This window comes from Centroberyx affinis, unplaced genomic scaffold (genome assembly GCF_046629955.1).
Source record: "Centroberyx affinis isolate AG114_WGS23_722 - 3 ecotype Tasmania unplaced genomic scaffold, CSIRO-AGI_Caff_v1 ptg001346l_1, whole genome shotgun sequence".
NCBI lineage: Eukaryota > Metazoa > Chordata > Actinopteri > Beryciformes > Berycidae > Centroberyx > Centroberyx affinis.
In genome coordinates, this window is record NW_027279839.1 from 78,442 (window position 1) to 104,075 (window position 25,634).

Below are 25,634 nucleotides of genomic sequence, written 5' to 3' on the forward strand. Positions count from 1 at the left end.
GGCATCAGATAATCAAGTTACTGAACCAAACTCTTCACACAATACAAATTATTTAATGTAGCCTACATGTTTCTTTCACTGTTGAAATGTGTACAATTTGAGCACATTGCAGCTGTAAATGTCGAGCCAAGAAATGAGGTAACGTCCTGTTATGTCATCAGGATATATGGGTATACAGGCCACCAGTCTCTTACATGCAAGTCTGAACAAAGAGGTAAGTTGAGCTCTGTGAGCTATGATGGATTCTTGGCTCACTATATTAAATATTACGTGTTTTCAACGTCATAAAATCAAGTACAGCACTGACAGTGAAGAATGCTCTCTTTTGCAAGGGCAAAGACATAAAGAAGACAAACTGGAGTGTCATTTTCCTTTATTGAAGTGAAATTATATCGAGTACAGACATAGGTGAGCATAAAACATTTACAAGACAAAATACATCGACTGCAAAAGAAAGGCAACGGGACTTGTCAACATAAAACAGTTCAAGCCATGTTAGAAAAAAAAAAAAATCACATGTAGAGTATTTACTACTTACAGTATTAAAATGAGATTAGGTCAGCCAAATGCATTTTGCGAGACCTAAGAACCGATAACAGCTCGTGTTACAAGGAAGTGAAAAGTCTGGAGCAGCCAAATGAAGTTTACCACAGGCAGTGTGGACACAGCTACCATTGAAATGAAGTGTTTCCACCCTTTCACCTAGTATAACCACAACATAACGTGACTGAACAACGTATGTAGAGCACATCCTTTGGCCGAATGCACCTCTAGAGCTGGTTTGGCTTGTGTTTTTGTCAGTGCGTGTCAATGTAACAGATCGTGGCACAAAACCCGCTGAGAGGAGCACCTAGGCTCCTGGATATCAGGCTAGAAATAAATTGGCAAAACCACAGTCCGGTGGTTTTTAAATGTTCCTATACTCACATGGAAAATTTCAGTTTGATTTTACAAAAAAGGATGCTGCATAGCGCTTTTATTGAGATCAGTCTATGCAGCATGAGTATGTATGTACAATAATGAGACCTCCTCACCGTCTGACACGTAGGCTACAAGATAATCAAAGGTAAGGATGAAACTTACGGTGATCTATACATTTTATATACACAAATGTTTTACTCAGTTTGTGTCAAGCCCAATCTTGTGTCCAGGACCTTGGGACCCTCTTACAGTGGATGAACCATGGAGGACATCTGTGCATCACCCGATAGTGACTAACCGGAGTACAGTATAACTGTCTACTGTACATCGCAGTGTCAACAGTCCTGTCAAATCTGCCAATTAGCCCCTAAGGCATGCTGACTGCCTTGCTGTCTTCCAGACACACACTGGAAGTCAGCACTTTACCCAGTCCCCTGTAATCAGGTTAAAAATAAAACAATTACTGTGATTTGTATTTTAACTTTTGGGGAGGATACATTAAAATATATTGTAAGCAGTGACAGAAAAACTTGAACGATGAATCTGTTTTATTCGAGCCCCCAACGAGAGTCTCTGCTGCCGTGAGCTTGTGGATGAGGTCGGGGAGGGGGCGGGGCCTAGAGACCAGTCAGTCCGATAACGTGAGTCAAGCGCGGGGCAGGTCGTGGTCGTGGCCGTGGCCTTCGGAGCAGGGCTGCTGCAGCTGGACCACCACGGTCTCCACGGTCACCTCTTCCTCGCTGTCGCTGCTGTCCAGCTCGTCGTCCTCGTACTCGGAGGACTCCTGCTCTTGCTCGGAGCGCGACGCTCCCGACATGGTGCCGAAGGAGTGGGCGCTGGTGGAGGCCAGCGAGCGCAGCAGGGGGGTGCTCTCCGACACCTCCTCGTTCTCTTCCGGGCCGCTCTCGCCCTCCTCCGAGTCGGAGTCCGAGTCGCCCTGCGATGGGACGACCTTCTGCTTGCACACCGGACACGTCTTCTTAGTCTTGGTCAGCCAGGGGTCCACACACTTGCTGTGGTAGGCTGAAGGCAAGAAAGACAGAATCAGGGGGAAAAAGGTTATTACGCCTGATAAGCAGCCAACTTGTAGGTCAGAGTGCACATCCATGACAAAGGCGTTTCCCTTGACGTCCCTAGATGTGGTTGTAACTTACAGAGCAAAGGCCAAGGTACGAGAACAGGGTAATCTACTGGATACTGATCTCTACTAAATGGAGGACTTCTGTATCTTACATAGAAAAGGTACAATATGCAAGAAATGTGTCATGAGTGGGGAAATGGACCCTATAAATTCTATAAGCCAAACAGGATTTAAACGAAATAGTCTTATAAAGAGGGGATTGTAGGATTTTGTGCAGAAATACCGTATAGCTGTTCCACAACATCAAGAGAGGCACGTTAATCCGTTCATATATGCTACTGAGAGCAGCTAAGAAGTTGCTTTGTTTATCACCATACTATTAATAAATTAAGTAGATCTTAACCCAAAGCTAACCATTTCATGTTGACATTCTGATTTGTGACAAATGTCTGGATTAGCAGGTTTGCAATGAATCTTTGTGCAATTTACATAACCGTTAAACATTTTAAATCAGATTTTACTTCTTTATTTAAGTGCAGATATGTGCCTCTGAATTGCTTGCTTAGAAATACCACAAGAGCGAACCAGCGCCTGGCATCAAAGAACTGGGGCAGCTTTCTAAGAAATCATCTAACAGGCGAGCAGATATCACTGCTGCAGTCAGTCAGTAGAGCCGAATGGACTTGTTCTCTTGTTCTCAGAAGTCTGCACAGTTCGAGGAAGAAGACCAAACATTTTACCACCTGCAAACCTAAACCTTCATAACATGCTCAAGGGAAATTACAGTTCGATTTTTTACAGAAGGATGCTGCTCTGTGTGTTGAGACTGAGTGTTTAAATCCTGGACCCAGAGACCTGCTGGTTTTCATTCTAACCATCTAATCAGGGATGCCAGGTGAATTACCTACAATGATCTAGCTGGTATGTTAGAAAACCAGCAGCAGTCTGGATCCCAAGTACCAGGATTGAAAACCACTGCATTAAGGCATTTCTATGCAGCATGTGTATGCACATACAGCAATAAAACCTCACCACATTCTGGCTACTAAATAATCAAAGGTGAAGATGTAACTCATGCCAGTCTATATGCTTTACAAACAGATGCTTTCACTCGATTTATGTCACCGCACGTACATCCCGGACCCTGGAGCTAATCTTAAAGGGGCTGAACCACGGAGGACAGATGGCATGTATAGTCACAGTTTAAGCAATAACCTGGGAGTGTGATCAAACCTTTTACAGCCTGCCACTGAGCTCTACATCACATGCACATGTTCACTTTTGTTTGCCTATAGATTGTAAGATATCGAGAAGATGAAGTTATACAGCAGACAGGAACGGATTTAAGGACACATCTGATCTCTGGGACACGAGTGTAGCGCTGAACCGGTCAGACTCACCATGAGAACATGGCAGGACTCGGAGTTTGTCTCCCTCTTCGTACTCGTCCAGGCAGATGGCGCATACATCGTAGGCGTCCCCTGGGTCAAAAACACAAGTCAAATTTATCCATTAAGTGCTTTTAACAACACAGGTTCATCACACAGCGCTTTACAGAGCAATTAAGGACACACATACTGTATTGGGAAACATAAGAAGACAAACATCACAATTTTAAGATATGAAGCCTGAGCTTGTGTGTGGGGTTTTTATGAGTGTATAGAGGACGGCCGGGCCAACACCAGGGCAGAACAGTGACCACACTGGTAAAGCACAGCAATGTTGAGTTACAGTCAGGAAACTGCAACTTCAGGAACTGGTTGTTTTAATATCAGTGACGTCAGGCTCATCCATGACATGCCAAGTAATTACAAACCCCACTGCTTCATGAGTGTCATTCCCTTACACTCTTTGCGTCACATTTCCCAAAATGCCCCCCCTTCCTCCCCCGCTTCCACCCATCCAATCCACAGGCAGCAGGTAGAGCGTCTGCCAAACAAGCCGGCGCTGCATTTCCTTTTTGAGTCCTGACGTTACAAGAGGTGGAAAGACGCTCGGTGCTCTAAAAGCCCAGGAATTTCACAACGCACTCCCTTTCAAATTCCACAGCGTTCTTCTCCCTTCCCTTCCTTTCCCTTCCTCTGCCTCGGCTGGAAGGGGGGGAGGAAGAGGAGGGAGGGAGGCGCAGGGCTGTGGGCCGGTGTGTTTATGTAAGCTCTAAATGAGCATGTTTTCCCCCCGACCGGGCTCTCTGTGTGTCGGTGCCAGGGCTGCATGTGACCGTATAAGGATGGGGAGTCACATCGCCGAAAGCCCCCTCCCTCCTCCTCGTCCTCCTCCTCCTTCCTTTTCTCTCCGAGCGTCAGCAGCTTAAATCTGGAGGCGATGTTTTCAACTCGACCTCTCCCTCCTCCTCCTCCTTTCTCACTTTCAGTCTTCTCTTTCTCCTACCATCCCTATCACTATCTTTCCCATCTTTTGTCCAACACTCTTCCTTACTCTCTTCTCTTTCCGTCAGTCCAACCCAGCTTCCCTCTCCCCCTCTCTCTCTGTCCCAGGCCTTTAACCCAGTGGACACAGGGGTGAGAGAAAGGGAACGTTTATGCAGGCATGGATCCAGCGTACACTCAGGAAATGCTGAACTGTGGCACTGACTGCGCTATTCTGAGTGAAGCTGAGAAAAAGAGTTCAGTGCCCTGCTGAACTCAGAGACTCGGCTCTGGGAAGATAGATCATGAAAGATACTGAATGTGGCGTGTATATGTATAGTCTAGCGTCTGTCGTTATGTGTTACACTGTTGCTTTGCACGGTCTGTGAGGTCCTATTGTTCGACAGTCTGTACTACTGATAGATATTATGCAAGTTGTCAGTATGCCTCTGCTCCAATGCCACCAATACAAAAACCTGTACTTTCCCTGTACTTTGCAAATAAAGTGACTCTGACCCTGATAGCGCGAGTGTGAATTTTTTAATTTGCACCCTAACTTCCAAAGGTAGCACCTTCAAAAGACGCAGACACCGGAAGACTGACACCTCTACGAGATATTTCAAAAGCGATAAAACACGCTTGTTAAATTGTCTAGAGCAGTGGTTCTCAAAGTGGGGTCCGGGGACCCCCAGGGGTCCTTGAGGGGGTTCCAGGGGGTCCCCAGCAAAAAGGAGAATAATTTATTTTCACTATAATTCCATCCATAAGTAACACAATGACAGAATGTATGACTATTTTGGTCATGGGTTTCATACACTTTCTGTAATAAAACATCTGAAAGCAAAAATCTTATCAGATGGGGGACCCTGGGACAAAATCTTATCAAATGGGGGTCCGTGGTCAAATTTGTGTCAGTTTAGGGGTCCTTGACGTGAAAAAGTTTGAGAACCACTGGTCTAGAGCATATAGCCGAAAAAACTTCTTCCAAACAAGCCAGCCCAGTATTTTGTCCAGTGAGAAACCCGGGCAGTGCAGCATTCTGCAGCAGAGTAAAATTCACAGTCTGGTCCGGTCATCCCTTCTCACGGAACGGATTATACCACTGCTGCAGATCAAAGAGGCTGCTGTGGACATTACTCACTCCACATCTCTGGAGTCTTCCACCGAGGGTCAGCTCAGTAATGTCATTACGATGAACCTCGCATGTGAGCCGAGGATTTGGTTTCAGGAGTCTGAAAAGGTAAGTACGAAAACAGGCTCCGGGCTTTTGACACCTGACAAGACGCGTCAAGCTTGTCTTCTTCATAATTAAAGAGCACTGTGCGTTAAAATAGAAAATGAATGGTTGCAGTCGGCTCTTGGGAGATGCAGTCATCCCACCACTGGGGTTTTTAATATGAAGACTGTCTTTATGGACAATTACCCCTGTCCTACCAAGCCCTTATATGAAGTGCTTCGGTTAGACATGTGTTAAGTTCAGTCAGCTCTGAAGTTGGGTAATGGAAGGTATTTTTCCTGGGCAATCAATAACAGCCAGTTAATGTTTTGCCAGTTTGCATACTGCTTAAATGTTGGGAATCCCTTACATCTGAGTTTCGGGGCCAGTAGCACAACTTAAAACAAGTTAAAAGCCGGCGCTGTCCTCTCCCCTCCATTTTGCATTAGTCAGCCAGCCTGCCAGCATTCCTGGCTCTCAGAGGAACCACGCTGTCCTACTGAACTTCAGATGAGGAGTGAATGTGTGTATGAGCGAGAGAGAACGACTGAAAGAGAGAGAGAGAGAGCGAGAGAAAAACTGAGTTACAAAAAAAAAAAAAAAAAAAAAGCTTCTGCACAGCTTGCCACTGCTTGAGCCAACCAGACAGTGGCAACTGGCGCTGAGGCCAGTGTGCTGTGACTAAGAGGAAGAGAGAGCTCCTCTGTATCGACATCAACATGCCTCACACACCGACGGCTGAGCCACTGCAGCTGCTCTGTGTGTGTGTGTGTGCGTGTGTGTCGGCTTGGACTGAGCACAGAGCCGAGGGGAGGGGTGGAGTGACTCATCATACTCAGGGAGGGACCAGACTGGAGGTCAGGGGTCAGAGGGAGAGCCCAGCCTCTCCCAGACTGAGCGAAGGGGCACCGGCTCGGTTTGAACGCTCGAGAAGGGGGAAAAACAATCCCCCCCTTCGTTTCCTCAGTCGGTTCATTTGTCTCTCTTCTTGCGTCGCCGTCACTCGGCGTGTGTTGGTGCGGGGTTTGAGGTTTCCACGTCTGCTAGCCGGTCGTCTGCTGGTGAAACTCTCCACCCCCAAAGAGCACCGTCAAACGTCAAGTTTACAGCCTAACCGGGGATGACGCAAGGCCGTGCAATAAAGTCAGCCCGCGAGTCAAGATAACGGCAGAGCGGCGCTGTACGCTGACAGCTGTGGCAGCTGGTATTACATAATCCTGTACATTGACACAGATCTTATGGTGCGTGCTGCTCAGACTGGTATTGTGTGCCAATTACACGGGTATTGTACTTTTCATCAACAACCATTGTGCACCATCCATAGAGACTCCTTTTGTACGCTTGTATGTATTTCTGTCTGTGGACTCCCGTCTCCATACATGTGAGTCTGACATCATCCGACGCCTTCCATCTCCGTTTCCAACAAACAGATGTTTCAGCATCAAGCTTTCATCACCTGGGTCCTATATATGAATTTGCTGTATTTTTGGTGGAACAGTCCTTTTAAGTCTTGAGCTCAGTGTATATTGTTTGATTTTTGGTAGTAAGTAGTAATAACAATAAACTATATTTGTAAAACACCTTTCAACACAGAGTTACGAAGTGCTTCACAGACAATAAAACAAATAAAAAAGAAAGCCAAAAACAAAAAAAAGTCAGGCATAAATTAGAAACAGGCAAAAGAAAAAACAAAACAAACAGAACTACATAAAAGCCTGTCTGAGAAAGTGTTAGCAGAAGTGATTTGACAGATGACTGATTTTGCCAGCCTGAGCTCCTCAGCCGGGTAAAGTAGGTGGGGGGGGAGATGCACACATCAGCAGAATGGCATCCCGCCAGCGCAGCAGCAGCCAAGGCCACGGCTAATCAGCTAGCTAACATCTTCCCCAAATGTCTTCACCCACTCAGAAAAGACCCGTATCGCACATTTGTTGGAATTATAACGTCTTAAAGTCTCTGATTCACACCAGCGGAGTGAGACGCATCAGAACATCTTGCCAGTGCCAGGAAGTTACCTCGCACTGTGGCTGATGTGACGAGGCCTCAAAAAGATGCTCAGAAAAGCGGGAGAGAGGACAAAGAGAAAAAAAACTTTAGCTGGCTGGTAAACATCAAGTTTGTGTCCTGTCCTGACTAAGATGACACTTACTGCCTTCAGTCCAAAGTAAAAGGATGTTGCTTGTGGATCTTCCTCTGCGGTAAATATAACGCCACCCTTACAGTACAGAATCAGACATCATGGATCATGATTGAATCAATTGCTCCCTCAACATAAGCCAGTACTTAAAAGCAAAACTAACACAGCATCACAATGTTCCCGTTCACTATGGCTGGATCTGTTCAAAGCCCCCAGAGTCCAAGCTCAGCATTATCTGTTTTAGCTGAGGCCAAGGGCGCCATTAGGCATCCTTCCCACACTGTACTGCACACACACCAACGCGCAGGTTGGGCACGCTGCCCGAAAACTTCAGGATGGGAAGAAGCGAAGCAGCAGTGGCAGCAGTGAGACTTGAGCATCAGAGGGACTCGGCTGTGTGTGGCACTGAGCTGTCACAGAGCGGTGCTACAGACGGCTAAAAATACCTGACGTTTCGTGAAATGAATATAAAAGATGGTGCGTTCATATCGGCGCGCTGTAAACAATGGCCACCGGTGGTCAGCTGAGCGACCGAACAGCTGCTCTGTTTCTTGCTTGTTGCTCCTGTATACGTGGATATACGGTGAGGCTGTGGTGTTTGTGCTGTGGTGAGTTCCCAACCTGTGGGAACTCACCAAGCAAGAACCATTAGAACTACAAATCAGGAGAAGGAAGTGGAGCTGGATAGGCCACACACTCAGAAGACACAGTAAATCAATCACTAAACAGGCACTAACATGGAACCCACAAGGCAGGAGAAATAGAGGAAGACATAGAAGCACCTGGAGAAGAAGCACAGAACAGGAGATGAAGGCTGAGGGGCTGTCATGGCAACACCTTGACCGAAGGGCACAAGACCGGAGAGGATGGAGGGTTTTCGTTGATGGCCTATGTTCCTTAGGGAATACTAAGGCCTAACTCCTAACTCCTGTGGTGTTTTGTCTGCCACCAGTTAAGTGGGATGCCTTTCCATCCGGGAGGGCCGTGCCAGCTTACCCAGTGTTAGCTGAGACAGCGAGGAATCACTGGGGGAGGCTGATGTACTCCTTCACCTATGGCAGGCCTTGACAGAACAGGGATGGGAATTTTGACTAATTTTGGCAAATAATAAAGTTATGGAACCCACTAGTCTAAAAATACAAAGATGTCAAAAAAAGAGAGGTAATTGACAGCTCTCGTCTGTGTCTAAAAAAGCCAAGCTTTATAAAACCCTGGTGAGTTTTTCCCCTGGAAGTTGAAGACATCTAAAATATGTGAGTTAAGCTTTTTTCATACGCCAGGGAAGCAGTTTTGCTTTAGCAGTTTTATCTATGGCAAATTTAGTTTAACATGCTATTATTTCTATTGCCGACTATTACATCAGCGATTAACAGACTAGTGATGTAATCGTTCTCATCCCTACGACAAGACATCATTACAAACTCCATTCCATTCCATTCCTGTTATTTAAAGGTCTTCCTCTTACCTGGAATACACTCAGCCTATAACCCCGTTAGACAACAGATGGGCTGTCCCATTGCTTGCAGGGCCTCTTGTTACAGCCCCCCATGATCAAAAACAGGGCACTCGGTTCCTTGCCAAGCTAGCATTGCTCCAGAGTGCAGGGCTTAAAAGGTGATTAGGTAGAGATTTGGTGTCCCCTGCTCGTGTCGCCAAACCCTCTGACTCAGCTAACAGGAGCGTAGACGCCGCCCTGGACGCCGTTTCCTGGACATCTGAACCCCCTGCAGCAGCCAAGGTCGACTATACCAGAATCTAGTGGAAACCATGAGTCAGATTGGCTGTCGCTTGCAGATACACAGTGTTGTGCACAAACCACATAGCCTGACATGACGAAAATGGCTATCTGAGCAGCACACACTGCTTTCAGTAATGTTTTGCTCAGCTTGCCTCTCCATGCTGTTGCACGTGCATCTGTTACTGCCAGGCAGGGAGGAGGAGCTCGGCTCATAAACCCCCCAATTAGCGGCTTTGCGAGGGGGCTACTTAGTATGCGCCACCCATTCTTTATAAAGCTCCCCGGTGTTCCCTGCACAGCTGATTCTAGTCAGGGGCTTTCCAGTCCAAGCCGGCAGGGGCCTCGACAAAATACAACTGCCAGAGGGAAGACGGCCTGTAACTACCACTAATGCCTTTCAGTGCACCAAAAAATAAATAAAAAAGTACACAATGCACAGAGTACATTGTACACAGACAAAGCTTGACCATAGCAGAAAAGGGATTTGCATTGCAAAACAATGCTATATCCAGAATGACCCTTGTACCGAGAGAGGGGGAAGCCAGAGATGGAAAACTTAGAAGGCCCCAGAACTATGTAGTCAAATGCTAAAGTCCAGACAGAGGTGTAGCAGACAAACCCCTCACCTCTTGAACCACTCACACATTCAGCCACACACACAGATATTTACCTTTCCAATTTTCCTCTCCTCCTTCCCACTCCTCCCACTGTTTTTACAAACAAGTGGTACATACAGTACACCTGCACAACAGGTTTGAGATAAACTAGACTACACTTTTCCACCTAGTCCAGCCAGGGGCACGAACAAGGCTACATTCCACAGCGTCAGCCATGTGTCCCGTCTCAACAGAGAGGAACTCTAATCTGCCGGGGAGGGCTTTGTGGAAAAATCAAGTCCGTATTAATCCGATTAGCTCGAAGGTGCAGAGCTCCAGGGAGGACTAATGTGTCATAACGCATTCATGACATCCCTCTCCTGGACCAAATCATGTGACGAAGAGCAGCACGGCAGAGGACCAAAGACAGCTTACATAATCTCTACCAACCCTGAGGTCAAAGGTTACGGTCAGGATAAGGTTGATAGAGATGATTTTCAATCTATAGTTTCAGGGAAGCTTTACAATCTTGTTGAAGCAGAGTGTGAGATAAACAAAGCTTGGTAAACAAAATGAAGTGAACTTTTTATAGTTTGTCATCACACTGACACACCCACATATACAATACATTGAAAATGTGGCAACTGAACTTTAAACCTCTAAACTAGAAAACAGTCCACACATTCAAAGTCGATTGCATTAGGTTTATTCCTGCTTAATGTAATTAATTACTTAAAACAAAGATTTCAATGAGTGTGCCATCTGTTCTGAATCCAAAGCAATGGCCACTGTGAGCTGAGGTGTTTGAGATGTTTCCATACCTTTCTTGTACTTGTGGATGGGAAGTTTCTTCAGCTGGTCTTTGCGCAGGCGGCTCCTCCGAGCCCTGTGTCGATCCTGGACAAACTTGGTGATCTAGGCACAATGGAAAAAAAGAGACCCAATCTAAATTGTGTCTGAAGCTCTCTCTAAAATATACATAACGGATTGCACTATATTTAAGTGAAAGTAATGTCGCTGTATGCCTTAAAAACTAACTGCTTAATAATTCCTTAGGAGACCGCTAGGACCTCAAGCATCATTGTCGTCATTTCCTTCCATACAGGGAGCGCATCACTGAGCTAAAATGAGGCTGGCTTAAGTTTACCTACCATGAAAACAACAATGAGGATGAGGCAGATTCCCACGATGATGAGGAAGGGGATCAGGTAGTATTCCAGCGGCAGGCTGAAGTCTGGCATGAGGACGACATGACCCCTAGCGAAACAAGCAGAGCTGTTGTCAGGTGAGGAAAAGAATAAGAACATAAATCTTTAGTGTTGGCAGACATTAGACGCACACTGAATGACAGTGACCTACACAGAGGCCGTATGATGATGGCAGCGTTTCGTTACGGCTCATCGTTGTCAGCTGCCGCAATGAGGAGATTCATTTTAGCGTCATTCATGTTAAACAAGCTGCAAAGTCACAATAAAGCCCCTCTATCTGCCTAATGAGATTTCACACTGTTAAATAATGGGTTACGGGGCTGTAACACCGATTTACAACCCTGCTTTTACAACAAAACGTTCTTCACAACGCACATTTTTACGGCTAATTTGGTCCACGAAACACTGCACATACCACGCTCGGTATTCATTCCTGCGCAGATGACTTGGGAATGACCCGATTGTACTTGTAAGGTATCTGTCTAACAAGCAGCATACACACCAGCTGATATCAAAGTGGAGAAACGGGGCTTTCATGCTCTGACTGCATGCGCTTTGGGCTATTTTTGACAGACCCAGACATTTCGTTACCAGATTATCACCTCAGCAGCAGCGCGCTAAGAAAGTGACAACACATCACAAGACCAATCCTCTGCCTTGAAATAGCACTGCGCACGTTGTAGGTATTATCAAGTAACAATATAACATCAAACTCGTATCCCAGAGCTGGAGAGCAGAGAAGAATGGCCTGGCGATTTTGAGTGAAGCTGCTGAATAAAAGTAGTCACCTCTTAACAAAATTATTATACTGACAGAATTGTTAAGAGAGCACTCTGAAGGGGGAACTGCTTCTGAGTGCCTCTACTGCCATGGGCTCCATTTAGACGCGATATTGACTGGCAGGAAAGCGAGATTTGGGTCTAGACTTACCCCTTGTCATATGTGTAGTCTTCTTTCAGAGAGTTGGCAGTCTCCTCACTCACAAACACAGATGGAATGTCTATCTGCTTCATAACATCCACTAAAAAGGGAGAAAGGAGGAAAGTGCTATTAATACATTATGTGACTGTGTATCGATGCCCTGCTCCCTCGAGCGATCATGAAACATTACATTTCAGGCTGGAAATGAAAATGAAAATCCAGCCATCAGAGGAATACAAAAATAGGATTTGTTTGTTGCACACTAAGGAACCACTGTTTAAATATCTATCGACTTTGCTTTGGAGTCTGAAATGAGTTATTCAAAAGGGCTCACAGAACAGTTGCAAATTTGACCAACCACAAACATTTAGCATTCTAAAAAGGTTATGTTTTGTGTGTCTATGGCGCCCAAACACTTAGGACTGAATTTGTGATGCTACTCATGTCCATCTGTGTGGACGTATTAGCAGCTTTTAGGCTAAGAGATTCGAGGTGGCAGGGGAAATCTGTCTGACAACTGGCAATAACAAATGTATAAAACATCAGATTGGGAGATGTGCTCTACTGAAAAACACTAACCAGGACAAGAAGCCTTCTGGATAATTCATGACTCTGCCACACCCCCCCACCCAAGTCAGGACGGGGGGCCTGACAAAGGTGAGACAGGAGTGAAAGAAAACCCAGACGTTTCCTGACACCCTCATACGACAGTAGCTAATAAATCTAGTCTAGAGCAGGGGCAATGTGAATTCATGGCCGGGGTAATCCCTTCGGATAGTGCTAAGGTGCTGCGGGGCATCAAATTCCTCCTCAACAACATCAGGGGCTGGGGATGGGTTTCTGACTGCAGATGATCTGACTAGCTATCCTGGCTCCATCCGGCCTGGGCTAAAGAGAAAAACAAAGCCATATCCTCTGTCAACAAAGAGACATATGAGGAGGCGACTGTGTGCTTTATGTTTGTGTGTTGATGTACAGAAGAGAAAGTCGAGGTTACTTACGATCGTTGGATCCCATGCTGATTAAGTCATCAGAGTCCACATTGTGAACAATGGCGGCCTTGTAGCCGGCTTTCTGGGCATTGAGGACCTGTCGGGAGACAAAACGTTTGTGCTCAGCATTGTCAGTCAAGAACTCATAGCTAATGTGCCTCTATTATCAAACACATGTCCTGTAGTGGACGCATGCATCTGTTGTAGAGTGCTAAAAGTGATGTTTTGGGGTCTGATGTTAGCTGCTACTACGCTATGATAAGAAGACTTAAAAACAATGATACCGTCTGATAACATACTGATAATATACCTGTTACAGACTTAGTTTTATCAATTTTGAGTCTGATAGAGACAGCCAAGTATGTAAAGGTCGATACTGCCACAATTATGACATACAAAACAAAAATAAAAGAGATTTTGAAAATTCACCAACAATCTAAAAATATGTGGCTTGTATGGCAATCTGCAGCTAGTGTGATTTTCCCCCCTATATTTTATTCACTTATCCCTGCCTCTGTGTGTGTATCTCTTAAGTCCTAAAGCTAATGCATTTGTTGAGGTATACCACAAGGTTGTCCTGTGTGACCACACCATTTTGTATTAGTGGTGTGTTACATTATGTTCCAGTAATGCACCAGACTCTATAGAGTGATGATACTCTGTTTCTCCTGCCATTTTCCACTATGTTCAGATATTTGAACAAGCCAAAACAGGGGGAGGAGATAGGATGAGATCAGCGGTTGAGTGCGGAGTATGTTGTTCTTTTCAGAGTTGATATTACTAGAAAGACCGGACTGATGATTTAACTGTGAATGTGGTTATGTAAGTGAATATTGTCCACTGTTGATTTGAACCAATTTCTGTGCTGGCCTTGCAAACTGTAATTCCCCCGGGACAATAAATTGCACTGTATTCTTTTTTTTTTTTTTTTTTTGGCATCACAGATCATAATTTACAACAAGAGTCAGTAAGTACAGTAGAGACCACAGATGAGCGCTACAGCTCCATGTTAGTATTCGACATCTCCGCCAACAACTCATCTGTTTACGACTCGTTTCCCAGAAAGTGCTTGCAGGAGACAAGATGTTTGCGTTTAACGCCCAGCCAGCTCCCACCTCCCCGATAAACACTGGCCACTTGTCTAAGTTGCCATTGCTGACTGTGCTGAAACTGAAGATCCAAAACAGGAAACATTTGATGATCGGAAGGGGAAACCAGGGGGTAAGAACAAAACCGCATGGCTGGAGTAAGCGGCAGGGTGTCCTAATGGTTAGAGAGGCTGTTCTATTAGAGAAAGGTCACAGGTTTGATCCCCACAAAAGCCATGTGTCCTTGACCAAGACACTGAACCCCGACCTGCTCGCTCACTGCAAGTCGAAAGTATCAGCTAAGAATGCTTAAAATGTAAAAGGAAGTAGCCTAAGCTTTTATAGCATTCCTCCATATTTATGCACTACCTCAGAAAACAAAAAGATTCCCATTCCCATATTTCAAGTTGAAGTATTTCCTGTTTGGCAGCCATTTTGTTTTGGAATCTGTGGCCTTATCCTGCAGCGGCTTTTGCTAGCATGGCACAGACAGTATTCACTATCCCAGATTGGCAAGGTGTGTAGCTGTTTGTGTGTGTGTGTGTGTGTGTGTGTGTGTGTGTGTGTGTGTGCACTTGTGTGTTTTGAGCCAAACTATTGCATAAACATGCTACCATGTCCACACTATCATTAATCATAGATATGCCCCTCCTCTCCTCCTCAGAGAGATTTAAGCCTCTCACTGCTGCATAAAAACAGATGCTACAGCTTGCACCGGAGTGTGACCAGAATGGTGTGTGTGTGTGCGTGCGTGTGTGTGTGGTGTCTCAGTGCCAGTGCAGCTGTTACTCTCTAAAGGCAATTTAGTTTCTTTTTAAATCCGAGATCACCCCCTTACTCTCATTACAGCGTATCCAGTAGGTCAGAGTTGTTCAAAGTCTGGGTCGAGGTTGAACAGTGGGTCACAAAAAGATTAAAGTCAGTCCTCAAATTATTCTGGAGAAACTGGTGTCAAAAGATATGGTCTACATCAGGTTGCAAAAGTCTGTGATGTAAGGTCAAATAAATAAAACACTGTAGCTTTGTAGGCTGGTAGCCTAAAAATGTAAATTGAATGTTACATAACACAATAGCTTACAAAATCAGTTTTGAAAGAAAACTGTGTATTGTGAATGTGACCATGATTACATAAAAGCAGAAAAACAGTAATCTGCCATCAGAAATGGACAAATGTTATGTGTCCAAATGCAGGATCTTCCATTTGTGAGGCTGTTTCTATGGCTATGAAGAAACTATATTATGTTGCAAAAGTCTTGCCATATCTACACACAATGCGCAGTTAAGTGGGTAAAATACTGGAGGCTAGTAGGTTAGTAACCTAAAGAGTCAATTTTGTTAGACAATCCTACACATAAACAGAAAATGTGTACATGGATGTGATCAGGAACACATAAAAGCAAGAAAACTGTAAGTTAAATGTCCAAATACCCTGAAATCCTGTAAAATATCATCTCTAATTTCATGAATGTGGATACAGTGTCCAAAAAACCCTTTTAAAGACCACTGCAGTAGGCTAGAGGCTTTCAGGGTTTCTGTTAACTATTTTCACCTCAACCTCCAATTTCATAGGGGTTACACTTTCAAAGCCAAGTTGCACTGAAAATGTAAATGTAGTTGTTTTTTTTTAGGGAAACTTCCCAGCAGTGGAGGGCCACGGGCGCCGCTGAATGGATGCATGGGAAACTGATATAATGAGGATCCTCCATCTGTGGGGCTGTTTTTATGGCTATGACACAGTATAGAGGCTACACATCCTGCACAGCCATTGTTGTGGCTGAGAGCTTTCAGCAGATGTGGTGGAGGAAATAGGATGTGACAATATAATCCTCGAATGAATCATAATACGCGTTCCTACAAAGACAGAAATAAACTTGGCATAGTGCACTTTTCCTCTTTCTTTATCAGACATGTCAATGCCACTCAAAATCCAATGAAATAAAATACAGAAGGAAGGCGTCCATCTTGCCTTCTTTCCCCTGTGTTCGTTCAGCTTCACCACAGAAAGAACACTACCACCACTGCTAGAGAAAACAAGACATTGCAACAGTATAATTTAGCCAAATTTAAAACAAAGAGAAGTCCTATTGTTTAGAATTAACGGATTAGGTCTGTTTTGGCATCCAGAGAACAATGTTTTTAAACTCCAACCTGCAATAGATGCTTAACTTTGACCGAAACAGAGGCGGATGTGGAACCAGAGGTAAGCCGAATTAAAGGAAAAATCCACCCTAACACTTACACACTGTTAAAAAAAAAAAGCCATTGGTGAAATACAGTATTTTGAATTTTGTACCCATTTTTTGTTTGGTGGTGTATTTTTCTTATTTCTCTGTATAACTGGCCAAACATAGATGATTTGAAGTCAGGTTGAGATATTTCCAGCAGCTACAATGAAGTTTAACAGCAGAAACTCTTTCAGCGATCTAAAACATCAGCGGTAAACTTCAGGTTTTGTTGTCAGTCCCACAGAATAAAAGAGCATGGGCTTCTTTCTAGATTCGCTACGTAAGTCAAACGGACAAATCCATCGTAGAAGAGGCAAAAATATACATTTCTTCACCAACAGTAGCCTCGACCGGACCAGAATGCAATGCAGCTACAACATGTTGCACGCCGAGTAAAGAGCACAACTTGCGCTTTTTCTTAACGTGAAAAATTCTTGCTCCCTTGCTCTTACGATGCTATCGCTGTTGCTCACTCCACCCACATGCACTGAACGCAAAAAAGTTCAGGCCTGTTCTCTGGGGGTTGTCGAAAGGCATTCTGGGAAATGTAGGAAATCACTAGCTGAAGTAGAAGTAGTAAAGGCAGGTTGAGGGAAAGTGGGTTCACCAAAAAAGTAAATTACAACAAAATATCACCATAAAATAAGTCCTGGAATTCGTGGAACATCACAGATTAATTATATATAACAGAGAATCCGAGCGTTGATTTGTCCTTTCAGCCATACTAAGCCAAAACGACACCGCTGCTACCTTAAGCCGCAGAGGAAACGCTGTCATCAATTATTAGTCAGAGGATGTGCCACCCTCCTGTGGTAAATTAACACCCAGCCAAACGCCAGACAGTGAAAGTGAGACAGTGATGCGCGGGCGGGCTGTACCACGTAAAGAATAGGGGGTGAAAAAAAAAAAAAAAAATCAGTTGAGCTCAGGTCACAGTCGGAAAGGCGTGAATGTCATCTGCTCTGCTAAATAATAGATGGAGGAGTGCTCACACTAACCTGAGCAATCACTGGCTAGGCTAGACCACTTTATAAGCACATTGTAAGGAAATCCATTCAGACCTAACAGGGGTGAACCGTGTGTGTGTGTGTGTGTGTGTGTGTGTGTGTGTGTGTGTGTGTGTGTGTATTGAGGCCTGCGCGGACGCTAACACAGAACAGGACTGTCTTTTGTCTGTGCCTTGTCACTGTAATTTTATGCACAGGCATACGTGAGGCAGGGTGTATAGCAGCCGCAGCATTGTGATTCCATGTGTTTGTCTGTGAGAATGTATTGTGTGGAGGTATCAATGGCTACAGTGTGTGTCTATGGGCTGTCTGTCTGGACGTGCACACACACACACACACACACACACTACAGACAGACACACAAACTGCTGCGTCTGATTGTGTATGTTAGCATTGACCACTATGTGTGCATGTGTGTGTGTGTGTGTGTGTGTGTGTAAGACACAGTGAGCTAGCTGGCAGATGATTCTTGTTAAGTCTGACAGGCCTGTGACAACCCCCCCCCACGCTCCCCACCACACACACACACCCCACCACCACCGCAGGTCTCCTGTGAGAATAACATCTCATCGCCTAGAACTTACACCCAGCATAGTGAGTGTGTGTGTGTGTGTGTGTGTGTGTGTGTGTGTGTGTGTGTGTGTGTGTGCGCGCGTATGGGTATATGTCAAAGCTGGGCCAAGCAGAAACAGTAAATAATTCTCTTTGTTTGTTTTATCCTACTTGGAGTACCAGATGGGTGGTGTTGCCTGGACAGTTCACACACAGAGCCAGGTAAGTTGTCAATCACAGAAAAGTCTAAAACAGTCTACTAGTTTAACTTTCAAACAGTCTAAAATACCTTGTGGCACGCACTGCATTTTTTAGTATTGCAGTATTGCAATATTGCAAAATCCAACCCATCTGGTACTCCAAGCAGGTTAAAACAAACACTAAAGATGATTTGCAAATACTATTTGGCACAGATGTGGTGTGTGTGTGTGTTGGATCACACTTCACATATTAGGCCTCAACATGCTGGTTAGCCACATTGTTGACAATCAAGTCATGCACACATTCCTTCTAAGGCCACAATGGGAAACCAACTGTAGCTGCTAGCCAAATTTGGGCAAGTTTGGGTTCCCTATTCTACTAGCCACTTTGGCTTGCAACCAATTTGGAGGTCATATTCTTTTCTAAAAATCTAGTTGGTTGGTGAAATAGTCAAAGTAGGCAATGAAGTTTGGGATTTGCCAGTCACTGTGGTTGGTGGACCAAAAAAAGTTTCCAACCTTGGTATTACGTCTCAACAAACTGGCGGGTCTCTGGTCAAGTGCTGTTGGAGGGGGATTTTTAATGTAAGGAGCCGTTTTGGCTGTGGGCTGTCTAGATGCCAGCGTGTGGTCTGTCTACCTCGGATCTGGAGAGGAATTCAACCTCTGCTGCTGGCTCACCCTGTGTTTGCATGGGCAAAGATAAGGACATTCAGAGCATTCCTGAGACTGCAGAGAGGGAGGGAGGGAGGGAGAGGGGGAGACCGGAGGAGAGAGAGGAAGAAAGAAAGAGAGAGAGACGGAGAATGAAAGAGAGGGCAAATGAGATGTGAACCCCACAGAAAAAGAAATCAATAGAGCACAAGCATGTGGCCAAAAAACACGCCCGCAAGCGCACACACACACACACACACACACACACATCATTATGGGAGATTTCTGGGCTGCTCCTGTCTCGTCTGCAGACCATCGTGCTGAGCAATAGCACCATCCTTGCTGCCAATTTAACCGCCTTCATTAAGCTACTTAATTACTGTTATCCCTGCGAGGCTACACATCAAAAACCTTTCTCCTTTAACAGCACTTGACGCTGCACACACTCAACTTCACTATGATGTTGCTGCAAACACAAAAGTAGAAAAAAAGTCAAAACACTGCCACGTTTTAAGTCATTTTCACAGCAAAACTACTGGACAAAATCCAGGTCTACATTTTTTTTAACCTGTATTTGTCCAAGGAAAGTTGACTGAGCACCATCATCTTTCTCAGCAACATCCTTCTTCACATTCATACAGTTCTACACATTCACACCTAGCTTATTTAATGGGAGACACTGGGGGTTAAGTGCCTTGCCCAAGGGCATTAGTTGCTGAGGGAGGGGAGAGCGTAGGGGAGCAAAGTGTTTAATATCTGAAATTCTCCTCTGGACAATCCCAAAGGCCTTTTTGAAATGTCTGAATGAGTTTCGAAATATTTGAAGCCTGAGGTTAGTCACAGGATCCTTTCATTATGAATTTGCAAGTCTCTGTTAAATTAAACTCCAGTTATGTGTAGAATGACGTCCTTATTTTATCTCCAGGCTCAGTCTTTCTGTAAGCAGACACATGAGGTTTCTTATGTGAGATATCGGCCTGTTTTACGCCAAAGTGCAAAAAGTGTAAAAGTGCCGTGCAGCAAAAGTGAAGCGTCACATCTTCAGGTAACACGCATCTTGTATAAAAAAAACTCTCATCCTCAATTGTCAGTAGTGTGTGAGTTTATCCGGTTATTAAACTGTGCACAACTCAGTACAATCTACAGGTCAACAGATTTTTTTTTATTGGGCCAATTAGAGCTGTTCCTTACAATAATAATCGTGGATGTGAGTGCCAATCCTGCTCTACGGTGTTGAAAATAAATAACAGCTTTCACCAACAATGTTCATGTCGCTGCTGTTGGTGATGATATTGATTTCGATCATCATTTGACAGATGAATAGGATTTATTGATGTTGTAAACTTGCTGCGCTAGGAAATGTGTTTGTTTTGATGAAGCGATATGATTATTATATTCTTGTGAGGCTCTGTGCTCTCCCCACTATGATCTTGTATTAAATAGTATGTTTGGGTGTATTTTTGCATTGTCCTGCCTGTTGTATATGTCTTTTTATGTATGGTGACAATCCAGTCTTCCCTCTTGAAGATTAATAAAGTGTATTGTATCATATCGTATCATATCATGAGTCTTGTCTCTCAGTAACTATTTTTGCAGTGTCAGCACCTGTCAGTTTCGACTGGGAGTTAAAGTTCAAAGTGCCTCCTTACAAACACTAATTTGGTTCCTCATTCTACATGTACGTTTTGGTGTCATGACATTTCTACGATCCATTAATAAATTACACCAATTATACTGATTATTATATCATGATTGTGATAAATCTGTTAGTAATTCTATCTGTCCAATCATGATTAGAATTAGCCTAAGCATATTTCTACCTTTAACGAAAACATTCTTCAAATAGTGTTTCTAACCCCCATTACAGAGAGGTCGTTAAGTTCATTTGCAGGACTCCAAAAAACACAAAAAACAACAAAAACGACAATCATTTATTGTCATCAAAAATCCATAATTGGTCACTCTCTAGTATAAACAGTGTCTGTGTTGCAGGCCAAGCACGCAGGCCAAGATTTGTAAAATGTGGTCAGCGCACCACAGGGTGCCATGATGGGAAACTTTTAGAAAACATTTGCTTATCACGCTTCCGCTTTGTGCGAACACGAGTTCAAGCTTCAGGGTCCAAGTGTATAAAAAAGGAAAGCCAGCGCAGAATACGGAAGTTGGCAAAAGAAGGAATGGAGCTGTAATTTTTATTGTTCCCATGAACACTAACAGTAAGATCTGACCTACACCAGGAAGGATAACCAATGATGCAAATATGTTAGAGGTTAGAGAGACAGCCCCATAAATGGAAGGTCACAGGTTCAATCCCTGCAAAGGCCACAAAGTGTTCGTCCCTGTCGAGGTGTCCTTGAGCAAGACGCTGAACCCTGACCTGCTTCAGGGTGTCGCTCTGAAACGCCAGCATGTGTATATCTCAACAAAATATGTGCAGAAACAAATTCCTGATAAAACTTTGTAATATGAAGTTTGAAATGCTCTAAATTCCTCAAGAAAATAAAGCTCTCCTTGTGATCCCACTTTAACCCATATATCAGATGAACTTGGGCTATTTCTAGACGTTGTTTGAGTGCCAATCAGCATCTTTGAATGGAAGGGAAGCAGGAAAAGTGAAAGGTTATAAAAGAAGGAAGCGCTTTGTTTTAAGTTCCCAAAGACAGAGGAATAACGGGAGCATTTTGACAGAAGTAGTTCGGCTAAGAGAGGCATTATGGGACGTCCTGGAGACTCAGTGGGCCAATGTGCAAACCATGTACTCGTGTTGTCACGGATTCAAATCCAGCTTGTGATACAGATGTCATCTCTCTCCCATCTTTCCATGTCAATTTGCACAGCATGCTATCTGATTAAGCAGGAATGCCTGAAAAAGGTGGCAGCCTACAGGTCAGTGATCAGTGGGCTTGTGACTAGACACACAGATGTTTTGAATCCCTGGACCAGCTGGGAAAAACATGTAGGGAAGGTGAACGAGAAGCACTCTCACCTCAATAATCAATTAAGGCGGCGGGATGTTAACAACAAAATCAAACTTGCCCGAAATAGAAACACAGCTGAATACGGTGCATGTATACTCGCTATGGCTTCACATGGTTTATTTATTACAGTCCACACCAGTGAGGGCGCATGACGGTCAAAGAGGTAACCGTCACCTAGGGAAACCAGGAATAGCAGTGACAAGAACTCAGAGCACAACAACAATAACAGCTGCAGTGAAAGAACGACAAAGACGGCTGAGGGAATATGAGGATTTAGAAGCTGTTTGATCGGTCATAAAGGTGCAGAGATCCAAACGATTCATTTTGAAATTGTTGGCCATGAGAAGTTAGCACGGAGATGTAAACAAAGGCAATGAACTGGAAAAGGAAATGGAGTACGACGAATTCAACTAGTTAAACCAACGAACCTGTGCAAACCCGTGCTTCATTTTTTTGCCGCAAACATGTCCTTTTGTCCGTACAAACCTGCCGAAAAAGTGTTTCAGCAGCAACTATACCAAGGAATTTACTGATTAAGTGCCTTTGAGCAAGAAGGTTGGAGCTGCAGACCGTGGCTGAAATGGGCCGCTTGCAGGTGTGAAACTGGACGAATGTGAAGGAGGGTGCTGCTGGGGAAAAAAAGCATGCATTCCCAGTCAATTATTCAATTATAGAAAGAAAAGAAAGACGACGATGTATGTTGAAGTTCGAGGTGGTAGTTTTCCAGCACAGGTCACTGCAGTATCGATGTGGGTGTGTGTGTGTGTGTGTGTGTCAGGCCTGAGTCCCATTGGTCACGGATGACTGGAGGCGTGTAAACGGTGCCACCTGGAGTCGCCTGACTCACTAGTACTAGGCTTAACCCTTCGGATGCCACAGGGCGCATAGACACAGAGTACAGTGAATCCAGAACCATTCATGCTAGGCATTTACACACACACATACACACACACACAGGTCTCCTACTTAAAAATGTATGGTTTCCATTCTCTGTATTTACATTCTATTGCTCTGTAAAGTAGAGCTGCAACGATTAATCGATTAATCGATTAGTTGTCAACTATTAAATTAATCGGCAACTATTTTGATAATCGATTAATCGGTTTGAGTAATTTATTAAGACAGTAAACTGAATATCTTTGGGTTGTGGACAAAACAAGACATTTGAGGACGTCATCTTGGGCTTTGGGAAACACTGATCGACATTTTTCACAATTTTCTGACATTTTATAGACCAAACAACTAATCGATTAATCGAGAAAATAATCGACAGATTGATCGACAATGAAAATAATCGTTAGTTGCAGCCCTACTGTAAAGCATTTTGTGATGAACCCATTCTGCACATACACACAAACCACACACACACACACACACACACACACACACACACACACACACACACACACACACACAGTAGACTACCTCTGTCCTTACCCTCCCATACTAGGATCTATAACGCTAGTGGTGTTGATAGAGACCGCTGATAGCATCAGTAATTATTGCTGCATCACCACTGCGTGTGTGTGTGTGTCAGTAATTACTGCATCATCACCTGTGTGTGTGTGAGTGTGTGTGTGTGTGTGTGTGCGTGTGTTGCCAGCGCTGCAGAATCTTCTCAAGGGTTGCTGCAGCCAAAACTTGTTGACTTGTCTTCCCTGCCACTCCACCTTTCATCTCCTTCTCCTCCCTCTTTCATCCCTCTCTCCTCCACCCCTCTCTCTTTCTCCTTCTTCCTTTAACCCATCCCCTCTTCTCTCCTCCTTCCTCTTCTTCCTCCATCTACCTCTCCTCCATCTGTCTCTCCTCTCCTATCCCTTGTCCTTCCACCCTCCACCCTCTCCTCCATCCTCCTCTCCAACTCTCCTCTACATATTTTCCAAACCTGGACAAAACAAAAATGTAAACACCTTCTGAAAAACATAAAAAAACGTGAGGAGCGCTTGATTTGGCGTACGGTCTAAAAGTTGTGTTCAGTTTCGAGGCTGTTTGGAGGTCTGGAAAGACTAATCAGGCGCACCTCCACTGGTTCAGATTTCCCTGAACCCATCAGATACACATAAGCCCCGGTCTGCTCCTTTCCCCCCCTCTGCTGTTTTGACAGCAGCTCCTAATCAGGCCCTCCTCCTCTCCTCCCCTAACCTTTTTCATCCACTATTCTCCTTTTTCTCTCCCCTTCACCTCTCCTCTCTTCTCATTTGTCCTCCCATTTCTCCTTCTTTCCTTTCCTCCCCTCTCCCGTTCTCTAACCATTTCTCCTCCTCTCACTTTTTCCCCTCCTCTCATTCCCCCTTCTCTAACCATTTCTCCTCCTCTCACTTTTTCCCCTCCTCTCATTCCCCCTTCTCCTACCAATTCTCCTCCTCTCATTCCCCCTTCTCTAACCATTTCTCTTCCTCTCACCTTTTCTCCTCCTCTCATTCCCCCTTCTCTAACTATTTCTCCTCCTCTCACCTTTTCTCCCCCTCTCATTCCCTTCTCTAACCATTTCTCCTCCTCTCACATTTTCTCCTCCTCTCATTCCCCCTTCTCTAACCATTTCTCCTCCTCTCACCTTTTCTCCCCCTCTCCCCTCCTTCCCTCTTCCTCTCATCTCCCCTCTCCATCTCTCCCCTTCTTTCCTGTCCTCTCCCTCCTCTCCTCCATTTTGATCCTCCTCTTCCTTCCCCTCCTCTTATATCCTCCTCTCCTCTCTCTGCCCTCATTACCCTCATTATATCTCGCCTTGACTGCCAACTCCTCCAGACGTATGCCCAGTCCCTCCTCTCATATTCCCTCCCTCCCTCCTTCATTTTCTCCCTCCCTCCTTCATTCTCCCTCCTTCTCTCTCTCTCTCGCTCTCTCCTTGGTGTTTCAGAGGAATGTTGTTCGGAGTAGAGTGAGGTTTAGTTTCAAGGTCCAGACAGCTGATTAGATAAGAGTTTATTGAAACTCCAGGGAGGGGCCGAGTCCACTGATAACACTGCACAGCTGCAATGCACTGCTGTGTGTGTGTGTGTGTGTGTGTGTGTCTTCATATTTGCAGGGGGTGGTGTTAAAGAGACAACTGTGAATGTGTTAAAAGGGAGACAAAGCCAATTACCGGAGTACATGTGGCTGCATCAGTGCTGTGTGTGTGTTTGTGTGTGTGTCTATTTGTGTGTGTGTGTGTGCATGTTTGTATGTGTGTGTTGTTGTACTTCTATCATGTGATTCAAAACTGCCTACTTGTGAGGACATTTTTGACATTTTTGTCCTCACAAGTAATTGGGTGAATATGGTGAGGTGTTTTGCAGTTAAGATTAATGTTCAGTGTTCAGAAATGAATTAGAGGTCAGAGCAATGCCTGCAAGTGTGTGTGTGTGGGAGAGAGAGAGAGAGAGAGAGAGAGAGAGAGAGAGAGCGAGAGCGAGGAATAGAGACAGAGTCTGATCTGTGGCTCTAAGTGTACTGTGTGTGTTTCTCAGTGTGTGTTTGCGTGCATATATGTACGTGTGTGTGTGAGTGTGTGTGTGAGTATGTGTGTGTGTGTGTGTCCTTCAGGCCAAGGGGAGCGGGCAAAGCTGTTTGTTGCCACAACAGCATGCAAAAGACATGACAACAGAAGGAAAGAGAACCACACTGCCACAGGAGATATGGCTTTTCCTGACACACACACACACACACACACACACACTCACACACACACTCACACACACACACTAGGGCTAGTCATACATCCAGTCACCCACAGTCATGCCCTGTCATAAGACTGAGTGAGCGAGGGCAGGAA

General features: G+C 44.6%; 1 protein-coding gene across 1 annotated transcript in view; it reads right to left on the minus strand.

The window, feature by feature from the left end:
• Positions 1 to 366: 366 nt before the first annotated feature.
• Positions 367 to 25,634, minus strand: part of LOC139649455 (E3 ubiquitin-protein ligase RNF13-like) — a 49,622-nt gene continuing 24,354 nt past the window's right edge. The window contains exons 5-10 of the mRNA XM_071525867.1: positions 13,189 to 13,276; positions 12,197 to 12,287; positions 11,210 to 11,315; positions 10,880 to 10,973; positions 3,403 to 3,483; positions 367 to 1,944 (exon numbers count right to left, since the gene is read on the minus strand). Of these exons, the coding sequence (XP_071381968.1) occupies positions 1,568 to 1,944; positions 3,403 to 3,483; positions 10,880 to 10,973; positions 11,210 to 11,315; positions 12,197 to 12,287; positions 13,189 to 13,276 (837 nt within the window). The 3' untranslated portion in view covers positions 367 to 1,567. The remainder of the gene's footprint in view (positions 1,945 to 3,402; positions 3,484 to 10,879; positions 10,974 to 11,209; positions 11,316 to 12,196; positions 12,288 to 13,188; positions 13,277 to 25,634) is intronic.